A 20,696-nucleotide genomic window follows, 5' to 3' on the forward strand; every position below is an offset into this window, starting at 1 on the left:
GTTTTACAAATCTGATTGCAAGTTAAGTTTTTTCCATTTTCCAAGCTATCAAGATGAAGGTGTCCTTCTCCATATTTATTTATGGTCATCCAAGTTTTCCATTACCGGTTGGTATCATTCTTTCCATCTTCTCCTTCATATCAAAATCCCTTTCTCACTATTTCATCCATTCATTCATTTTTCCCATTATGAGTCTACTTGCAATTGGAATTTTAAAACACGATTGCAGTTGTGTCTTCACGAGAGTTTTTCCCCATTTTCACTTGCAGCCTACCTTCTAGAACCCGAAATTGGTCTAAAATGCACTCAAAAAAACTTGAAAATGAGTCTTAAAGGTCAAATTACAAGTGCAAACTTGTAGTTATCCATTGCACATATGAAGTTGCATGTTTGTTCTCCATAATTGCAAGTCAATGCTCTTGTTTTTCCACACATGTAATGCAGTCTCCAAAACCCGAAATTGAGCTTTGGCCCCACTTTTGTAGTCCCTTTGTCTCACAAATGTCAGTCATGTTTGCACACATGACCTACCAAATCAATAAATTAAGGCATGGGCCTTATTTTGCAAGCAAATTCCAGGATTGGAGAAAGAAGAACAACATGACGGAGCCACACAAGAAGATGGAAAAGTGATATGAATGATTGAGAGCATAGAATGCTTTCAAGACAGATAGGCTTCTTACTTCAGACTTGCAAAGAACTTCCCTCTTGAAAATCCAGTACTACCCCAAGCAAGAAGATAGGATTGGAGTTCATTGGCGAAAGACACAGATCATTAAGGATGCAAATTCCTGTTCTGTGATGTCCCCATCCAAATGATAAGTCTATAGCACTGAACAACTAAAATAAGCTCCTTGTATTATCTTTAAAGATAACATACAATTCATTAAGCAGTAATGAATAATTGTAGACATGAAGATATCTACTGATATAAGATTAGAAGACCATTCAACATATAGTGGCATTCCTTAATTATATAACAATCATATCGATTATATACGAAGGCAGAACATATATATTATTATCGACATTAAAGAATGACGACTTGAACAGAATGATGTGAGGGACACCTAAAAGTGGGTGGAGTATTCATAGGAGTTAATTATGTTGTGCAAAGTTTAGAGGAAATCCGTATTATCGAAGAGACCCAGTTTGATATTCTATAAGATATCAATATTTAGCAAGTCGATTGGCTATAGGTGAAAGCCATATTTCTGAAGACAAGTATGTTCCGTTACAGATTCTAGTAAGCCTATAGTATTATTTGATGCAAATATAACTATTGGGAATAGACATTGAGGAACCGATATTAAGTAATTGAGGAGCCGAACATATTGAGTGTTTGATATAATTATTCGGATGATGAGATATATGTGTCACTATGGTGAGACCGATACACATAGTAAGAATGGGAAATATGATTTCTTCATGCCACAAACGAATATTAGAATTAATTCCGCTAATGAACAACCCCTTCAAAAAAGATGTATGTGGCGGCAATGCTAGAATCACAAATAGTGCAACTATTAATACATTCACCATAATATCAACGATTACTTTAAATACCTTAATGATAAACAATGATTAGAGACAATTAGGCAACGGATATGAGAAGGAGACTAATCGACACCCTTGGAATAATAAATCAATTGTTATGAAGTGACACGTTGAGAAGGAGACGTGTCTTATCGACAAGAAAGGATGTAACTTCTCCCTCTTGAAAGGTATATTAGGGAATCGATCCAAAAAACACATCTTCAGATAGGAATATCGAACAGCAGTCGGCAAAACATATCTTCAGAAAATAGCAGTATCAATCATCATCAATTATCGATCATGGAGGGGTATTAATAGTCTGCAAGACATCCAGATCAGATCAGAACTGTTAATAAGTTCCAGACAGTAATATCTTGGGACTTGGTGGTATGAACGGGAATGTGCTTAATATATATAGCCTTATAATATTTGTTATGCAGGATATTAATAGTAATATTTAAGAGTAATACTAATATAGATTATATTTCATACTTAACTTCACATACAGGGGCAGACTAGATCTGACGCTTGTCAGATCTGTCTGCCACTACGGGTACTAGGTAGAATAATGATTAGTGTTTTAGTAAATGGCAGTGCTAGTAATTTATATTATAGAAAATAAAATTTGATTTTTTTTTATATATATATATAAGGGCTGATCAGTCAAATAATTATTTATAAAGAAATACTCTGCAGTAAAACATATACTGTAATACTATCTGAATATATATATATATATATATAGTAATTTGAATGAACAAAATAAATATGAAACTATGAGTTGGATTGAATTATCAATTCAATATCAAGAAAAGATTATGTTATCACTGATTTGATTCATGTTAAGAATGAATTGTCTCCTACTCAAGTTAGTTTAAAAGTCAAAATATATAGAAATAGATTAATCATGGTTAAAACAGGCCTAAACTTAGTAGGGGACATTACACGTTCCGGTTTGAGATGTCTTCACCAATCCAAAATACTTCAAGTTCTAGTATCTGGAAGCAACATGAAGATTTTCAAAATAGAGGATGATGTAGTTAGAGTCGTGTCTTTGGACACATAGAATAGTTTCAATTATGCATTTGTAATTTTGTTTCGACAAATTCCATGTAAAAAAACAATTTTGTAATTGCAAGTTTATCACTTGCACTTTTGTAATTACAAGTAAGCTAATTACAAGTCAATTTAGAATAGGACTTGTAATTTTGAATAAGTCTTAGTCTGTAGTTGGAATAAGTCATGGTGGTTGAGAGAATTTCTCAAGTCAATTAGGATCCTCCCACATTTTTCTCAAGGCTCCTCTCCTATAAATACTTGAGGGGGTTTATTGTAATTGATATCTTTTGGCAATGCAACAAGACTCTGCCAGTTTGTATGTACACTCTAAGACTTTGAGCTTAGTTGTAAATCAGACTAGAGTCAATTAAAAGAGACAAATTGCTTTCAAACTTTGTGTTGATTCAAGGTGTTATGTGACGACATTTTCTGGAGATAGATTGTGAGTTTTGAGGTGTTATACAAGAGGGATTCAAACTCAATCTTGCAGACTTTGAGCTGCTTATTGCGTTTGCAATTTTAGATTTGTTTTCAGACTTGGTCTTGTAGACTTTGAGCTTCTTATCATGTTTGAAGCCACTGCAAAAAACTCAAAGTAAGAAGGTAACTTGCAGACTTTGTGCTGCTTTTATTTTCTATGTTTGTGCATAAGAGGTGCATTATGTAGTTAGACTTTGAGCTGCTACATATTGTTCTTGGTTAGCAGGAAATCATCTAAAAAGGTTGATAGGACAAAAGTGTTGAAGACTTTGTGCTTTCATTTCTGTTTTCCCATTCCGGGGAAGGGACGAAGGTTTTTGTGCTTTGATGGAAACTTTGCTTCCCTTTATGTCCCAAAATTCCTACAAAAAAGTCTCATTTTTGTATTTGCTGTTATCTATTTCCAATTGCTATTACTTTTTTGTGAAGAGAAAAAGCGTATAGTTTTTCTTGAAAGAAGAAGAAAGACTTCTGTTTCACCCATATTAGATTAGTTCAGTTTGTAGATAGGGGGAGCCTTCCCTAAATTAGGAGAGTATCATACTCACACACTGTGGCTGAAACCACAATTTTGCACATCCCCCAGGTGTACAAAATTTTCAACCAACAGTTTTGTCAAAGAGCCATGGTTTAGGTGGGTAGACATGATCATGCAGTGAGAAATTCTAGACAAATTGATTAATATGCATTATTCTCAGATGTTTTTATTCACCAAGGAGAAACCTCTGTAACAAGTGAAGCTATTGGGCTTCCTTCTAAAGGTATCCACCAATATCTTGTGGCTATAGAACTATAGTAGGAATTTTAACCACCACATATTAGATTCAGTCTTGTTCATCCATGCCATTAACATATGCAAGCTTGAACATAGTCCAAGTGTCATTTTCTAGGAAAGGCTTAAGTTGATAAAGAAAGTTCTGTTCACCAACCCTTGTCTTTATCAATGGAGCACCTTGTGATTGTAACACTTGTTGACCATCTTCATCAATTGAGTCTTCAGCCAACTGATTTTCAGAGTTTGAATTAAAAGAGCATGGGTCTGAATCTTCAACCACTAGATTATTATCTAAGTATACATGTTGGAAAATATCATCTTATGGTAGCTCACATTGCCAACCATCATTCCACAATGTTGGTCCTTGGATAAAATGTTTCTCATTAGATTGATCAGAGCAATCTGTCATGTCCCCATTCCAAGCATAAGTAATAAGGAGATCCCTAGCCTATAATTTTCTGTAGGCTGATGGGTGGTGCAAGGGAACTAATTTGATTATTTAATTGAAGTTGTTCAGAAATTAACTTTATGATTCAGTAAAAGGACAACTTATGTTTTGTTATTAAAAATGTCGCTTTAAAAAGAGGGACAAAAAATGTTGCCAGGAATGGAGTCCAAAAGTAATATTAATCAAAAGGCTTTTCTAGATGCTATTCAAAAATAAAATTTTGGAGGGAGAATGAGAAAAAGAAAATAATATTAATTTTCCTTAAGAAGCCTGTATAAGGAGTTGAGCAGTAGGTAGGATTAACAATTTTATATTATCAAGGACCAGCTTCATGAGATTGAAAATTTTGTTTATTGTTTTTGCCTTGGGACAAAAACCCTCTAGCAAAGAATGGTTTGAGGGTGAAAACCTTCCTATTCATTCAAGTAATTCCCTTTATGGATTACCATTGAGTTGATCAATTGCAGAAGTTTTTGACTTTCAATTGTTTTGTTTGTGTTGAATTTTCAGATTATATTACGATTTGGTGTGCTTTCTTAAGAATTTAGGTGATTTTGGTGTGGAGTTTCTAGATTTTTGGTTTGATCAATTGCAGAAGTTTTCGACTTTCAATTGTTTTGGTTGCGTTGAATTTTCAGATTATATTACGATTTGGTGTGCTTTCTTAAGAATTTGGGTGATTTTGGTGTGGAGTTTCTAGATTTTTGGTTTGAAGACAAATTGTATTGTTGATAACTTGATTGTACCTTAAAATTTTAAGTTTTCCTGTAGGTTATAATATTTTACTGCCATGTTCTAATGCTGGTCATACCGTTTGGTACTAGCTGTATCTTTTGAAAGAATTGACTTGCAACATTTTTTACTACTGTACCTTTTTATTTATCTATTTGCAACCTTTAGTCCTCAAAAGGGACCGCAATGATATATTCTTTTCTAGCCATAACCTACAAAGAAATAATTAAATGGTTGTTGGTTGCTGTATCCTATAAAGCAGGCTGATCCAAATTTAAAGGCTGTCGCTCCAAGAAATTACTTAATACTTAATACCTTGGCTGCCATACAACATTAACTTAGCCATTGCATCCCTGGAGAAGGCACTTCTTACATGTGAGCTCTTTGGATTATGAAAACATTTCTAATTTTTATATTTTAGGGGATTATTGATACTATTGCAGAAGAAGATTACTGCATTGTAGTTTTTTGTGTGGTTGATGTATAAAAAGGATATAAGATTTGCAACGATTTCAGTATTGTAAGTCTGGATGGCAATGCTGCCCTGAGTTAAAAAACACTCTCATTTCTGGCATCATAATTTGTGTGGTTCTTTGTCAGATTCAATATTTGTAAATTGTCCTAGAAGACTTACCACTAGAGCTAGTTTCATTCACTTTCTATTTTAGTTGTAATTCATTTGGAAGGCTTGCTACTAGATAAGGCTTGTCTTTACTTCTATAATTTGTAATAGGTGCACTATTGAGTTATACAGCTTGTTGCCAACAAGTATTTAGTTAATATCATTCAAACCCTTTAATATATGCTCTTATCTTGCCCACATCAAGGTTTGGATGATGAAAAAAAGTGTTAAGGTTTCATGCTTGTTCTCATGACAGTAAAAGCTAAAAAAAAACAGTTCAGTGTGCTCTTATCTTGCCCACATCAAGATTTGGGTGATCAAAAAAGTGTTAAGCTTTCATGCTTGTTCCCATGACAGTGAAAACTAAAAAAAAAAATAGTTCAGCACATTATAGTAGTATCAGAAGTGGTGAAATTGCTAACTTGTAGAGAAATGAACAATTGAGAGAGAGAGAGAGAGAGAGAGAGAGAGAGAGGGGTTCAGTCAATAGAACATCAGTATGAACACTAGGATCCAAAGATAGAAGGGTTTATGATAGAGGGAAGAGATAAGGGAGTCATGATAAATGAAGCGGAGATGCATGGTTTAATGTCCTTATCCAAAGGCAACAACAGATGATAAATATGATGGCTCAGTTGACACAAACCATGTAGAACTTGAATGCTCCTAGGCCTACCCAAAATCGAAATGGTGGAAGGAGTTCTTTAGGGAATAATAATAGTAAAAACAACAATATAACTGTTATCAGTCCCACTGGTGGCCCCTTCCAACCTACTTTCATACATAGAGAAAAAGAAGAAGCACTATAAGTGGAAGTGCAAAATCTGGTGCTAGACAATATTATTGTTTCTTTTGTTGAGTAGAGGGCTCTTCCTATGGAGAATTTCATTAATTTGAAGAAGACAAGGAATGGACCTTGACCCGAACGAGACCCTAGAGAAATCAGCACAAGAGAGATATGTAACATTCATTGGGGAAGTTTACCTTTTCTACTTTTGATGGGTCAAACAAGTGTACAACCCGTGCATGGATTTAGAAGTTGGACACTTACTTGTCACTCAAACCCATGTTTGTGGAGGATATTGGTTTTTGTAGCTAGGTCGGATCCCTTCTGGGGGCCGACCTACTACACAAATATCAAGTGGCCTGTCGGCCTTGATATTTAAATATCTCAGCGGCTATATCCAATATAGGGCAGGCCCTATTTGGGCATATGATCAAAATGTAACTTGTAATTTGCTATGAGGCAAGACCTAATTCAAATGTAATTTGAACTTGTATCTTGGCGCCAATTATTTATTAGGCCAACCAAGAAAATTAAGGGTATGTTTCATATAAGTACAAGGTGACTTGTAGTCACAATGAACTCAATAATTATCATCTCTCTGCTTTATGCGATCTGTCCTAATCAAGACATCTACAGCAGCGAATCTGATCACACCTAGCAGCGAACCTGATCACTTCATCATTGAGCAAATTTAGGCTACTTGGAGAACTGAAGTTATTCTACCTTGAGCGAGCTTACTCTAGGCAAGGCAAATCATCTCCTAAGTCTGTGATGCCTGCTGAATCAGCTATCCTCAGCCAGCGAACATCATCCAAGATCAGCGTATGACATTCTGGGAATTTCGTTCATATTCAGATCTGATCAGATTTTCAGATAAGTGTGTACTTTGGTGATCATTTGTTGTGCCCTAGCTGGGCTAATTTGTAGTTTGGTTGCGCCCTTAATATATGTTAGATCTGAGATATTCTTGCTGGGTTTTTCACCTCCAAGAGGGAGGTTTTCCCAGGGTATCACTGTGTCATGTGTGCATTTCATGTTTTCTGTTTCTCACTGTCAATCTGATTGATAAAATTAACACTTACTTGTCACTCAAACCCATGTTTGTAGAGGAAGCTATCAAGTTTGCCACTTTTCACCTCGAAGGTATTGCTCATGTGTGGTTGTACCATGTATTGGTCACCTAGGGTCATAGTCTCATCAATACCTATGGTGAGTTCAGTAGGAGATTGATTGAGTGATTTGATAGAAAAGACCCTAAAGTCCATTTCAGGGAGTTGGCCCAACTTAGATAGTAGAGTACTATGGCAAGCTACGTGATTGAATTTAGAAGTTGTTTGTAATAGTTCTTGACATGTCTTAAGTGTAGGCTAACTATGCTGCTCATAGAAGGTCTATCATAGCCCCTTTAGGGTTTGGTGAAGGCTTTTGATTTTCGTTGATTGTAGTAGGCAAGCAAGATTTCTTTGGCATTAGAGACTTTGGTTCTTAAGAGTAAATTTCAGACAAAGGCTCTTCCCTTTAGAAACAATTTCGAAAGGGATTCAATCAGCCCAAGAATATTCCTTCCAAAATAGAGGAAGAGGCCAAGAATTAGTTGAGATCGAAAAAGCTTGGCTTCCTTTTTTAAGGAACCATGGGCAACAAGACATAGGTGTCTTGGTTGTGGCCAAGTGCATTATATTGAAGTAGTTTCAGATAAAGAATATGGAGCTGAGGAATCTAAGTTAGGAAAAGAGTAAGATGAAATTGAACTTAGAGATAAGATGAAGAAATAGTTTCAAGATGTGCCTTTGTGTGATGTTCCCCTTGTTGTTTGTAATTAGGGCTGGCGGATTCCAATTGCCTTGGGCAACATTGGAATCCCCCCCCCCCCCCCCCCCCTTCATATAGGGCCAGGCCCAATACCTCTCGGCCCTCACCTGAAGAGACTTCCACGCTTCACTCAACTCAACACGCCTCCTTGATAGGGTCGGCTCTATCAATTAAAAGGGAATCAATAATTAATTGTTAAATGGTAAAGGAGGCCGACATGTTTGAGAAGCTATATGTCTCCTATAAATGCAGCGCATACTTCTCATTATCACAATCAAGTTTTTCAAGCTGATGAAATTATATTCGGTGAAGAGCGAATTTTATACTGAGGCATTTGGAATAGCAAACTCCTCTAGATAGTGGCAGTAGACAACGAACTTCATTAGGTTGCAGAAGATCCAAATTGAAGGCAGCGAACTCCTATCCTAAATAGGAGAGAGCGAACTCAACCAAACAGTAGCAGATCCCAAACAGTAGACAGCGAACTCCACAAGAGGCAGCAGACCATCTCCAAAATATAGAAGACTTCTTTAAAGAACTGTGATTAGATGAGGAGGACTGCAAACTGATTGAAGAGTATTTCATCTCTTCCACATAGTGGCTGCAACTCCAGATAAGTGTGTAATGTTCAGTTGAATTCTAAATCATAAATCAGATCTGAGGATCCTTTGGCTGGGTTTTTCCTCCTAGGAGGTTTTCCCAGGGTAACTGTGCGTTGTCTTTAGCATTTCATTTCCCTTATTATGCTTAAAGTATGGAAAACAATAAATTAATTAACCTAATTCTAAATTTCTGAGTTTTATTCAATCTGAAAGTACTAAAAATAACATGGTATCAGAGCTAATTGGTTAGATCAATCTTCAGATTTAAAATTCAGTACACCTTTATTTTCAGTTTGCTGTAGCTTTTGCAAATCAGGTCAATGGGGCTGAAAGTTGAAGATAGGCTTGATGGGAATCTAAATTTTACTGCATGGAAAGTTCGAATCAAGTTGGCTCTCGAGAAAGAAGACCTTCTTCAATTCATAGAAGAAAAGGAGCTAATTGAGCCTTCGGATGCAGCTGAGTTGAAACAATTCAAAAAGGATGCTATCAAGGCCAGGAAGATTCTTATTGATTCAGTCAAAGACCACCTCATCACCTCTATCGCCTCATTCACCACTGCTAGGGAAATGTTCAGCCATCTACAAGGTACATATGAAGTTAATAATTTTAGTAGGGCAATTACATTAAGACAACAACTACTTAATATAAAAATGGCTAAGGAAGATTCTATGATTTCCTACTTCATGAAAATTTCAGAACTAAAGATTCAGCTAGGTTTAATTGGTCATAACATGGAAGACAAAGACCTTGTCATGATTGCCTTTAATGGTCTACCTCTCTCATGGGAGTCATTTATCCAAACCATAAGTGGTCGGTCTGAGTTACCTTCACTTGATCGCCTTAAGAATGATTGCATCCAAGAAGAGTCTCGCCTCATCACAAGGAGTCAATCCAAGAGCCCCCATGTAGATGACCATCACATGCTTGCAGCTCAATGCAAGAAAAGGGGAAATTGGAAGCAACCTTATCCTAAAAGAAATAGGGAATCCAGATCTTTTAGTTCCCAACACCCTTGGAAGAAACCAAGAGATACTTCGCGTGTGCGATGTTTTAGATGTGACAAATTCGGTCACTATGCTAAGGAATGTCAGTTTAACCTTAACCAAAGTGAAGCAAACCTAAATGAAGTCTCAGAACAAAATGATGACTTCTTATTCATCTCCGCTCTATCTAGCAGTGTTCCCTCAGATAGCAATACATGGTTGATTGACAGTGGTGCCTCCAGACACATCACAGGTTACTGTGATCATCTTTCAGGCCTAGTAGAAAAGGATACTAGCCTTCACGTGGTAATTGGTGATGACGCTCGTTATTCGGTAAGAGGTTCTGGCTCTACTTTAAAATTAGATTCCGGTATTTCCTTGCATCTCAGTGATATATTGTTTGTTCCTGGAATTAAAAGAAACCTAATTTCCATTTCTGCTCTAGAAGATAAAGGTTATCAAATTGCATTTTCTGAAGGAAAAGTTCTTGCTTGGTCTAAGAAAGATAGTTTTAAATCTACTCGTATAATTGGCCATAGATATGATAGTCTTTATAAGCTCTCTACTAACCCTATTCAAGCACTCATTAGTGAGGCTCCGGAATCCTGTGAGTTATGGCATAGAAGACTTGGACATCTACATTATCAAGCCCTTCCATCTCTTGAAAGGTTAGTTAAAGGTATGCCTAAACTTAGTCAAATTCATGATAACACTTGTAAAGGTTGTGCTATTGGTAAGAATGTTAAAAGTCCATTTCATAAAAGTGAAAATAGAGCTAAAGACAAACTAGAACTTGTTCACTCTGATTTATGTGGTCCTATGTCTGTAGCATCTCCTAGTGGATTCCTTTATTATGTAATCTTCATAGATGATTTCTCTAGGAAAACTTGGATCTACTTCTTGAAATCTAAAGAATCTGATGAAGTCTTAAGTAAATTTAAGGAGTTTAAAGCATTAACTGAAAACTTCTCTGGTAAAAGAATCAAATGTTTAAGATCTAACAATGGAGGTGAGTACACCTCGGGTAGCTTTCATGATTTTTGTGTTGAGTCAGGAATTAAGAGAGAGTTTTGTGTTCCATACAATCCTCAACAAAATGGTGTTGCTGAAAGAAAGAATAGGACCATTGTGGAGGCTGCAAAGGCTATGATCCACGATCAAGACTTGCAGACCTTCCTATGGGTTGAGGCTTCTAGAACAGCAGTATACATCTAGAACAGATGTCCTCATCGTGCTCTAAAGAACATGACCCCGGAAGAAGCCTTCACAGGATCCAAACCAGACATTAGTCACCTCAGAATCTTTGGAAGTCCCGTCTATGTTCATGTGCCCAAGGAAAAACGATCAAAGTTGGAACCCTCCGGAAAGAAAGGCATGCTAGTCGGATACAGTGAATCCTCCAAGGCATTCAGGATTTACATCCCAGGTCAAAGGTACGTTGAGGTAAGTAGGGATGTTAAATTTGAAGAAGACATTGCTTTTAAGAAATCGAAAGGTTCTTGTGTTATTGATGAATCTAATGATAATCAAAATATAGACGTTGATACTAACCCTGAGATTCAGAGGGAGCAAGTTGAACCTCCACCTCAAGACAATCATGATGATCCTCCAGAACCCATGAATCCCATTGATATTCCTAGTGACATTGTCGTTACCAAAAAGAGGCCACTCTGGGTAAGAAACACCATTCAAGAAGCTGAGAGATTTGCTGCTCCAAGTGGCACCTTCCGTGAAACTAAGAGACCTCATGTATTTTCCAACTACGTTTCTTTAATGTATAATCTCATTGAAACTGAACCTTGCAATGTTGAAGAAGCCTTAAGTCATCATGCTTGGAAGCTTGCTATGGATGAAGAATATCAGTCAATCATCAAGAATGATGTGTGGGACCCTGTGCCCAGACCCAAAGGTAAATCTGTTGTTTCATCTAAATGGTTATTTAAAATTAAACATAATGCTGATGGTAGTATTGAAAAATATAAGGCTAGATTTGTAGCGCGTGGTTTTTCCCAAAAGGAAGGCATAGACTATGAAGAAACATTTGCTGCTGTTGCTAGATATACTTCCATTAGAACAATAATTGCTATTGCTGCCTCTAAGGGTTGGAAACTACATCAAATGGATGTTAAGATTGCCTTTCTCAATGGTGTCATTGAGGAAGAAGTCTATATTGAGCAACCTGAGGGATATGAGATTCAGGATAAATTAACCCATGTGTGCAGGTTAAAGAAAGCTCTGTATGGTCTTAAACAAGCTCCTCGTGCTTGGTATGAAAGAATTGATAAATACTTGCTAAGTCTAGGTTTTTGTAAAAATGATGCTGACCCTAACATTTACTTTAAAGTAGCCAATGATGAAATGCTAATTCTAGTTCTTTATGTGGATGACTTATTTCTTACTGGTAAAGATGAACTTATTATTAGATGCAAGAAAGAACTAGCTTCAGAATTTGAAATGAAAGATTTAGGTCTAATGCATTATTTCCTAGGTCTAGAAGTATGGCAAAGATCTAACGAAATCTTTCTAAGTCAAGGGAAGTATACTATTGACATTTTGAAAAGATTTAGAATGATGGATTGTAAACCAATGTCTACTCCTATGGAATCTAACTTAAAGAAGTTAAGTGTTTTTACAGCTAACTCTGAATTTGCAGATCCATCCGAGTACTGACAGTTGATTGGATCATTGATGTATCTAGTTAACACTATACCAGACATATGTTTTGCTGTAAATGTTCTCAGCCAGTTCATGAGCTTGCCCAAGCATGTTCACCTTGTTGCAGCCAAGCATATCCTAAGATACTTGCGGGGCACAGTTGGTTTTGGGCTGAAGTATCCACTTAACACTCCAATAACCTTGGAAGGTTATTTTGGTGTAGACTGGGCTGGAAGTGTCAAAGACAGGAAAAACACCTCTGGTATTTGTTTTAGCTTGGGTTCTGCAGTGATCTCTTGGGCTTGCAAAAAACAATCCTCAGTGGCATTGAGTACTGCTGAAGCTGAGTATATTGCAGCAAGTGTAGCATCCAGAGAAGCAGTGTGGCTTCGTAAGCGTCTTGCTGGGCTGTTTGGTCAGCCATGGGATCCTACAGTTATTCACTGTGATAATCAGAGTTGTATTAAAATGTCTATCAATCCAGTGTTTCATGACAGGTCAAAACATGTGGAAACCCATTATCATTTTATTCGGGGCATGGTGCAAAGAGGTGCTATTCAGTTGAAGTATGTCAGCACTGATGAGCAGGTTGCAGATATCCTCACCAAGCCTCTATCCAAAGTGAAGTTTGTGTACTTCAGGGATAGACTTGGTATTGTGGAAAATGAAACTCCGATTGAGAGGGAGTCTCAATTTCAGTAATACTTTGTATTGTATAAAACCACTCTCTGCGGGCAATGTAAGGTGGTATTGTAAAACTTCTCAGGGAGAAGTATAATTCTTAACCATCCTCTGCGGGCAATGTAAGATGGTGTTGTAAATGTTAACCACCCTCTGCGGGCAATGTAACGTGGTATTGTAAACTTCTCAGGGAGAAGTGTAATTATTATCCATCCTCTGCGGGCAATGTAAGATGGTATTGTAAATATTAAACCACCCTTTGTGGGCAATGTAAGGTGGTATTGTAAACTTCTCAGGGAGAAGTATAATTATTAACCATCCTTTGCGGGCAATGTAAGATGGTATTGTAAAAGGAAGTGTAAATTGTTAAACCATCCTCTGCGGGCAATGTAAGATGGTATTGTAACCTTTGACCATCCTCTGCGGGCAATGTAAGATGGTAGTAAAGGATCCTCTCCACCCTCTGTGAGCAATGCAAGGTGGATCTAGTCTATGCTTGTGTGCAAGCTGGAAGATTATGATTATGATTCTATTCCCTAATTAAGAGGGAGTGTTGTTTGTAATTAGGGCTGGCGGATTCCAATTGCCTTGGGCAACATTGGAAACCCCCCCCCCCCCCCCCTTTCATATAGGGCCAGGCCCAATACCTTTCTGCCCTCACCTAAAGAGACTTCCACGCTTCACTCAACTCAACACGCCTCCCCTCCTTGATAGGGTCGGCTCTGTCAATTAAAAGGGAATCAATAATTAATTGTTTAATGGTAAAGGAGGCCGACATGTTTGAGAAGCTATATGTCTCCTATAAATGCAGCGCATACTTCTCATTATCACAATCAAGTTTTTCAAGCTGATGAAATTATATTCGGTGAAGAGCGAATTTTATACTAAGGCATTTGGAATAGCAAACTCCTCTAGATAGTGGTAGTAGACAGCGAACTTCATTAGGTTGCAGAAGATCCAAATTGAAGGCAGCGAACTCCTATCCTAAATAGGAGAGAGCGAACTCAACCAAACAGTTGCAGATCCCAAACAGTAGACAGCGAACTCCACAATAGGCAGCAGACCATCTCCAAAATATAGAAGACTTCTTTAAAGAACTGTGATTAGATGAGGAGGACTGCAAACTGATTGAAGAGTATTTCATCTCTTCCACATAGTGGCTGCAACTCCAGATAAGTGTGTAATGTTCAGTTGAATTCTAAATCATAAATCATATCTGAGGATCCTTTGGCTGGGCTTTTCCTCCTAGGAGGTTTTCCCAGGGTAACTGTGCATTGTCTTTAGCATTTCATTTCCCTTATTATGCTTAAAGTATGGAAAACAATAAATTAATTAACCTAATTCTAAATTTCTGAGTTTTATTCAATCTGAAAGTACTAAAAATAACACCCCTTTTTTGATCAATTTCAACATTCTTGAAAATCCAAAAGTTTTTGGATTGTCAACTTTCTCAGAAAGAAATTTTGATAGTGACATCAAGTTCTTGGAGACGACGTGCACAAGAGTATTTTTTCTAGTGCAAATTGGAAATTTCAGGAGAACCAAAAACTTATTGGAGAAGCCGCCGTGGGATAATACCAACTTTCTTTGGACTAAAGTCCTATTTACTTAAGGAGTTGGTGGAATTATTAGGACAAATTAATTGGCTTATTTTAGTATTTTTTGTAAGACCTTGAGATGATTTATAAGGGAAAAATAATTAAATATTGAAGTTGTCGAAAATGTAAAATCAAATAACAATTTGTATTTAATTATTTAAAAAAGCGGTTTAAGTGTATAGATAAAGTTTGATAGGTTTAAGGTGCTGAATAGTGGTTATAAGGACACTTTATGTTACTTTTTTAGAGAAAAAATGTTTTTTCAAAAAAGCAATGAAAAAGCAAAAAACCTTACTAATCTAAAATAGCTCTGAAAAAGTTATAAGAGGAGAGTTTTCAAAAAATACATTGCATTCTTTTTGGAGTTTTTTCATTCCTCGAGAATGAACACAATCATCTTCTCCATTTCCAAATGATAGAAACCCTTTGGAAATTTGAAAGCTTTGAGGACAACCACCCTCCTAGTTTTCAGAATAATTCCATCGAGGGATTACCAGTGTGTAGCAAAGATTGGTTTGGGGACAAAAACACCCATTTGAGTGGTTCCATGCCCGAATTGACTATTGTGTTGACTATATTCAATGGTATTTGGTTTCCAATATTTTGGGTTTGTAGACATTTTTGGGGTTTTGCGTGATTTATATATTCCAAAAAGAAATGTGGTGTGTGAATTTGATTTTATGTGTAATGGTATTTCAAAGACCTTACAACATTGAGAAGTGCAGAAATTAGTATTTTAGGCTATTTTAGTTTGGGAGTGATTGTAATGTCCCCATTTTGAAATAGGATTTAATAATAAATATATTAATTTTAATAATAAAATTAAAAGAATAAAAATAAATTTAAAATTAACACATAAAAGAATAAAATTAAAATAATTAAAACTTAGTTAAGTTTAATGAATGGTCAAAAGGCTCGAAATGAAAAGTTGTGACCTCAAACATGAGGTATAAAAGGGAGAAGATAAGTTTATTTGAAACAACAATTTTAATCTACAATCAGAAGTGCAGATCTGAATGAAATAGGAAGACAGCAATTAGGGGACATGACCTTTCAAAGGGATATCTCTTTCCAAAGAGGTGTGTCTCCTCAGTGGGATATGAGGGTATGCAAAGAGTAAGTCATTAATATGGAAAGGTGGGATATGGAGAAAAGGAAGAAATGGAGCATGAGTATTAAGGAAGGATTAATGGAAGAAGGAAGGAATGGGCAGAAAATAAGGAAGTGACTTCTAAGGACAGAAATGATGAAAGGTTGTGACCTTTCGAAGGGGTGGTAATTGTGAAAGATTGTGACCCTTGCAAAGGGAAGGCATGATGAAGTGGTGTGATGCTCCCTCACATTGGAAATTATAAGGGGGGAGAAGGTTTCATTTGTGAAGGAGAGTGTAAGGGGACTCCATTTTAGAGGACTCCATTTTAGAGCAGACAAAAGGGCAGCAAGGAGGATATGGGATGCCATCCTAAAATGCAGAATTCTGAGTATAAGCAGCAGGCGCATAAACATGTTATCAGTAGAATTGGAAAGGGGAATATATGCAGTCATTGGTGGCATAGACGATCTGATATATCTTAAGACATAATCTCAGGGAGTCCGTCTAACTACTGTTGTGTGGTATGGTCATTTTGTGCAAACCCTTAAGTGCTATAACAATATTATATATATCTGTTTATGCACATTACTGTCTGCATAACTACTTCAGCATCTTTATGATTATTTACGTACTATTGACATGACTATTTATGTATATATATGTACACCCCCATTCATTTTGAGTGTTTTCCATGCTGTGATAGAAGGAAGAGGGTCTGCAAGAGGGGTATGGTGATGAGGTATTGCTCTATGGTACACCACACACACAGATATATATATATATGTACACCCCCATTCATTTTGAGTGATTTCCGTGCTGTGATAGAAGGAAGAGGGTCTGCAAGAGGGGTACGGTGATGAGGCATTCTTCTATGGTACGCCACCTCTATGAGGGGGCCAGATGGTCTCATGAGGCCAAGGGGGTACAGTGGGTAATGCCCTTGGCCTAGAGGAGATGGTTTTCAGGGCACCCTATTGCAACCTTTCTATCCTATCATGATGCATAAGTACAGGGGGACCAATCATAAAAGGGAAGTAGAAGGTTGGCAAGATGAGGGGATAATGGAAAGGCGACACCTCACTGGGTAGGCCACCTCATCTGGATGGCATGGGCCACATGAGGCCAAGAGGGATGGTATATCTACTCTTGGGCCCAAGGTAGAGGGTTTGAGACACCCCGTTGAGGTCACTTTCCCCTATGCTCTCCTATGGTTGAGCCTCCAAGACATTTAGAGACTTTAATGGATGAATCACTATTTCTGTTACTGATTATGATCTAAATATATATAAATTAATTCTTATAATGCTACTGTGAATTCACTAATCTGATCTCTGTTCTGCTAATCTGATTACTGTTCTGCTATGATTTCACAAATCTGATTTCTGAGATTATTGTTGCAAGAAGCTTCTAATCTGCTGTAGGGTTGCAATTGGGTGAAAGGTATTTCCTAAATCCACTCATCCACTTGGAAATTAAGAAATTAAGTCAAACTTAGGGTATACCCAATTAGGGGACATTACAGTGATCACTAAAGGTGATAAAAAGAGTTGTTTCTGACATCAATTGAGCGTCACCAACTTCTAAAATGTAGATTTTAATGTTATGAGTGTGCAGAATAGACTTTCAGTGTAAAGACAAAGAAGGACATCATGTAGATTTAAGTTGCTATCAGATTTTAATCAACATATCATAGTCCAACAGTAGCAAGAAGCAATATATTAGACTATTTGTGTCAGCTAGAGCACTTGATCATCGCTTAGCTCATTCTAGGTGACTGTTTTATCTGTTTCAAATTGCTAGCTAACTGTTTAATGAAATGCTCTCAAATTCAAAATGATAGATAAATGTTTGACAAAATATCTGAATGTAATTCAAGGAGAACAACTGTTTTGTATCTTTTCTAATCGTAATACTGGAAGGTTGTACTGCCAATAATTGTTCTTTCATCATAATAGATCCTTGGATGGTAGTACCATTGGATCCCATTTTAAATTTTATTCATTCTCTACCTTGCATGGCATGAATTTGGAATCGGGTGAGTTAAGCTGCCATTCTGGCACTGTTGCAACTTTTTTGCACTCACTACTAGCCAATTTGGCTCGATAAATTCTCTGTGTTTTAAATTATAAGTTGGTCAGCTTGCTGCCAAAATTTTCAATTAACTAATCTCTATTCTCAATCTTACTCCATATGCTCTCACCTTGCCCATTTTGGGAACTGGGTGATGAGAAAGAGTAGAAATAAGTTGATTGCAAAAATATTATTGGGATTTGAGCTAACGCCACGTGAAGGTTATAACACTTTGCTAATTTATTTGGTACTCTTAATATAACCCCATCAGAGTTAGATGAGTTTTTCATGGGCAGAGTTTTATAGTTTTATTTCATAATGGGACAATCCTCTTCATTGATGAGGGTTTGGTGACCAAAAGAGGTCTTGAGACTGAGGATTTTGTGAGATCTAATGTGATAGTTGCTAATGGATTCATCATGCCTTGCATGAAGACAATTTTCCAATTGTGCCTCTACTTGGGAAATCACAAAGTGACAAATGACTTCTATGCTGCTGGTATAGGAGATACCAATGTAGTATTGGGGGTTCAATGGTTACATGCCCTCATGAAATTCACTTGGAATTTTTAAACCATGGAAGATAAAAATCAAAATATTGGACACTTTGAGGGGTGACCATTAGGAATCATAGTATGATGTTATGAATTCAAATATTATAGCTTATGTGGTTTTGGGATAGGCATAACTATGTGCAATTAAGTTGTCTTAAGGAAATAACTAAAACTAATAAATGAAAATATTAAGGTCCTGCATACCACAAGTGTTAACCTTATTGCACTAGGAAGATAGAATATTAAGCATAACAAGTGATGATTTTCTGATATTATTTTTCAAATACAACCAAAGAGGTTCTCTAAAACTGAACGTTCCTAGTCTTGAACATGTTTTGGTTTGGCATGGGGACTCACATAGATAAGATACTCCAAATGTGGAGTATGCACTTAAATAGAAAAATATGTGTACTGAAGAATGAAAAAAATTCTTTCAAAACTGATATGAATGACTTTCACGATTAGGTAAGGTCAAATGAATTTTATTGCAGGGGTATTTAATGTTGCCCGGGATTTGGATCTTTGGAAGGATTAAAAAAAAATGACATGATTTTCTTGTATTTGGGTGAGGGTTTATAGATTACTTCATCCTTATTATCAAATTTTAACTCTCTGAATGAGAACCCTTATTTACAATCCTAGCAATTCTTAATCCAGACAATATTTATTTTAATAATAAATGTTCGTTCAATGTTGCTAATTTTATTAAGGAGAGATAGAATAGTTTTCACATATTGTTGATGCATAGGAGTGCACTAGAATAGCAATAATGTTGCTTTTGAATTCAAGTCTGAATTGTATTGAGTCTTTTGACTATATCAGACAATTGCTGATTTATGCTATTGAAAAAGCTGGCTTCCTTATATGTAATTAATGCTTTGCAGTCAATGGTCAAAATATAAAGCACAAGGAGTTTGGTGGATTAGATCATGGTGATGATCAATCTGCATTAATGGAGACAGGATGCAAAAATTTGAGCCAAATTGCACTTGATGACACATTCAGGGAGTTTGATTTCCGACAATATCTTTTTGCTCGCCAATCACAGGTTCATGGTCCATCAGATTGATAAATTACTTATATAGAGAATTGAAAATGATATGAATTTCAACTATCTCCGAAAGTTTATAAATTTACTTTTATGTTGTCCTTGTTGGGAGCATTTTCATTTTCATTCGGTGATGTTCATAGAAGCTTGCATTATAACCATTTTTTTAGCAATATTGTTTTATTTAAAAAATCTGTTGATTAAGTTTTGAGTTATGTCACTAGTGCAATAGATTGAGGTTGCAATTGGACATTCAGCAGGATCCAGATGCACCCTGAAGTTGATAGGGTTCTACTTTCCATGTTAAGAGCTGTAGTATAGTTGAATTTGAGAACACAATGAGTCTCTGAATTAGCCAATTGTTGGTGACTACATGGAGCCTTTTAATTACCTAATAATTCTTATTGAAGTTTAAACCAATTTTTTAACTGCCAAATGTTTAATTCCAGCCTATCTTTGACTAAGCTGGATATGCTTTTTAATAGGATTATGTGATGATATTTGTCAAATAATGTAGAAATATCCATGTCAAAAGTAAAATAGGCTCCTTGGTGAAAAAATTATTAGCTTCCTAAGTTCAAGATAGTGAGTGATGACAATCTCTTATCTGGGATGGGCCACAGGCAGAATATTGTTTTAATGTTCAATTTTGAGTAGATTTATGTATAACGTGTTGAATAATGAATACCCATTGATTTTTGTTGATGAACATGAAGAAAAAAGAACATAAGAAGATGATAGAATCAAAGACTATTTCTGTTATCCTTGTGTCTTCATTGACTAGGACATGTTCTGCAAACAGCTTCTGAATCTCAACATCATCCTTCAAGCAAAAATAAGATTTACACACATGATATAAACTATAAAGTATAATATTGAGCTACTTTTCAGATTTCTCTCAGAATCTGAATAACCTTTCTATTGCTCCTTTTCCTTTTCTTCAGGTGAGGGTTCCTATGAGCACCTGAAGATTCTCTCCAGGCCTTGTGGGATGGGATATCATGTTCCATAGAAGACATAGGTGAGCAGAAGAAAAAGTGGGGAAAAAGGGTATTGGGAAAGAAATATGCAAAGGAAAACTAGAGAATTCAGCAGGGATGGATAGGATTTGCCAATATCAACAACCTATTCCTCCAAGAAAATAAATTTTCCTGCCCCT

General features: G+C 36.4%; 1 protein-coding gene across 1 annotated transcript in view; it reads left to right on the forward strand.

Moving 5' to 3' along the window:
- The window catches only part of LOC131062304 (trafficking protein particle complex II-specific subunit 130 homolog), a 206,542-nt gene that overhangs the window by 58,172 nt on the left and 127,674 nt on the right, over window positions 1-20,696 (forward strand). Inside the window, exon 6 of the mRNA XM_057995932.2 lies at window positions 19,374-19,537. Within this exon, the coding sequence (XP_057851915.2) occupies window positions 19,374-19,537 (164 nt within the window). The remainder of the gene's footprint in view (window positions 1-19,373; window positions 19,538-20,696) is intronic.

This window comes from Cryptomeria japonica, chromosome 7 (genome assembly GCF_030272615.1).
Source record: "Cryptomeria japonica chromosome 7, Sugi_1.0, whole genome shotgun sequence".
NCBI lineage: Eukaryota > Viridiplantae > Streptophyta > Pinopsida > Cupressales > Cupressaceae > Cryptomeria > Cryptomeria japonica.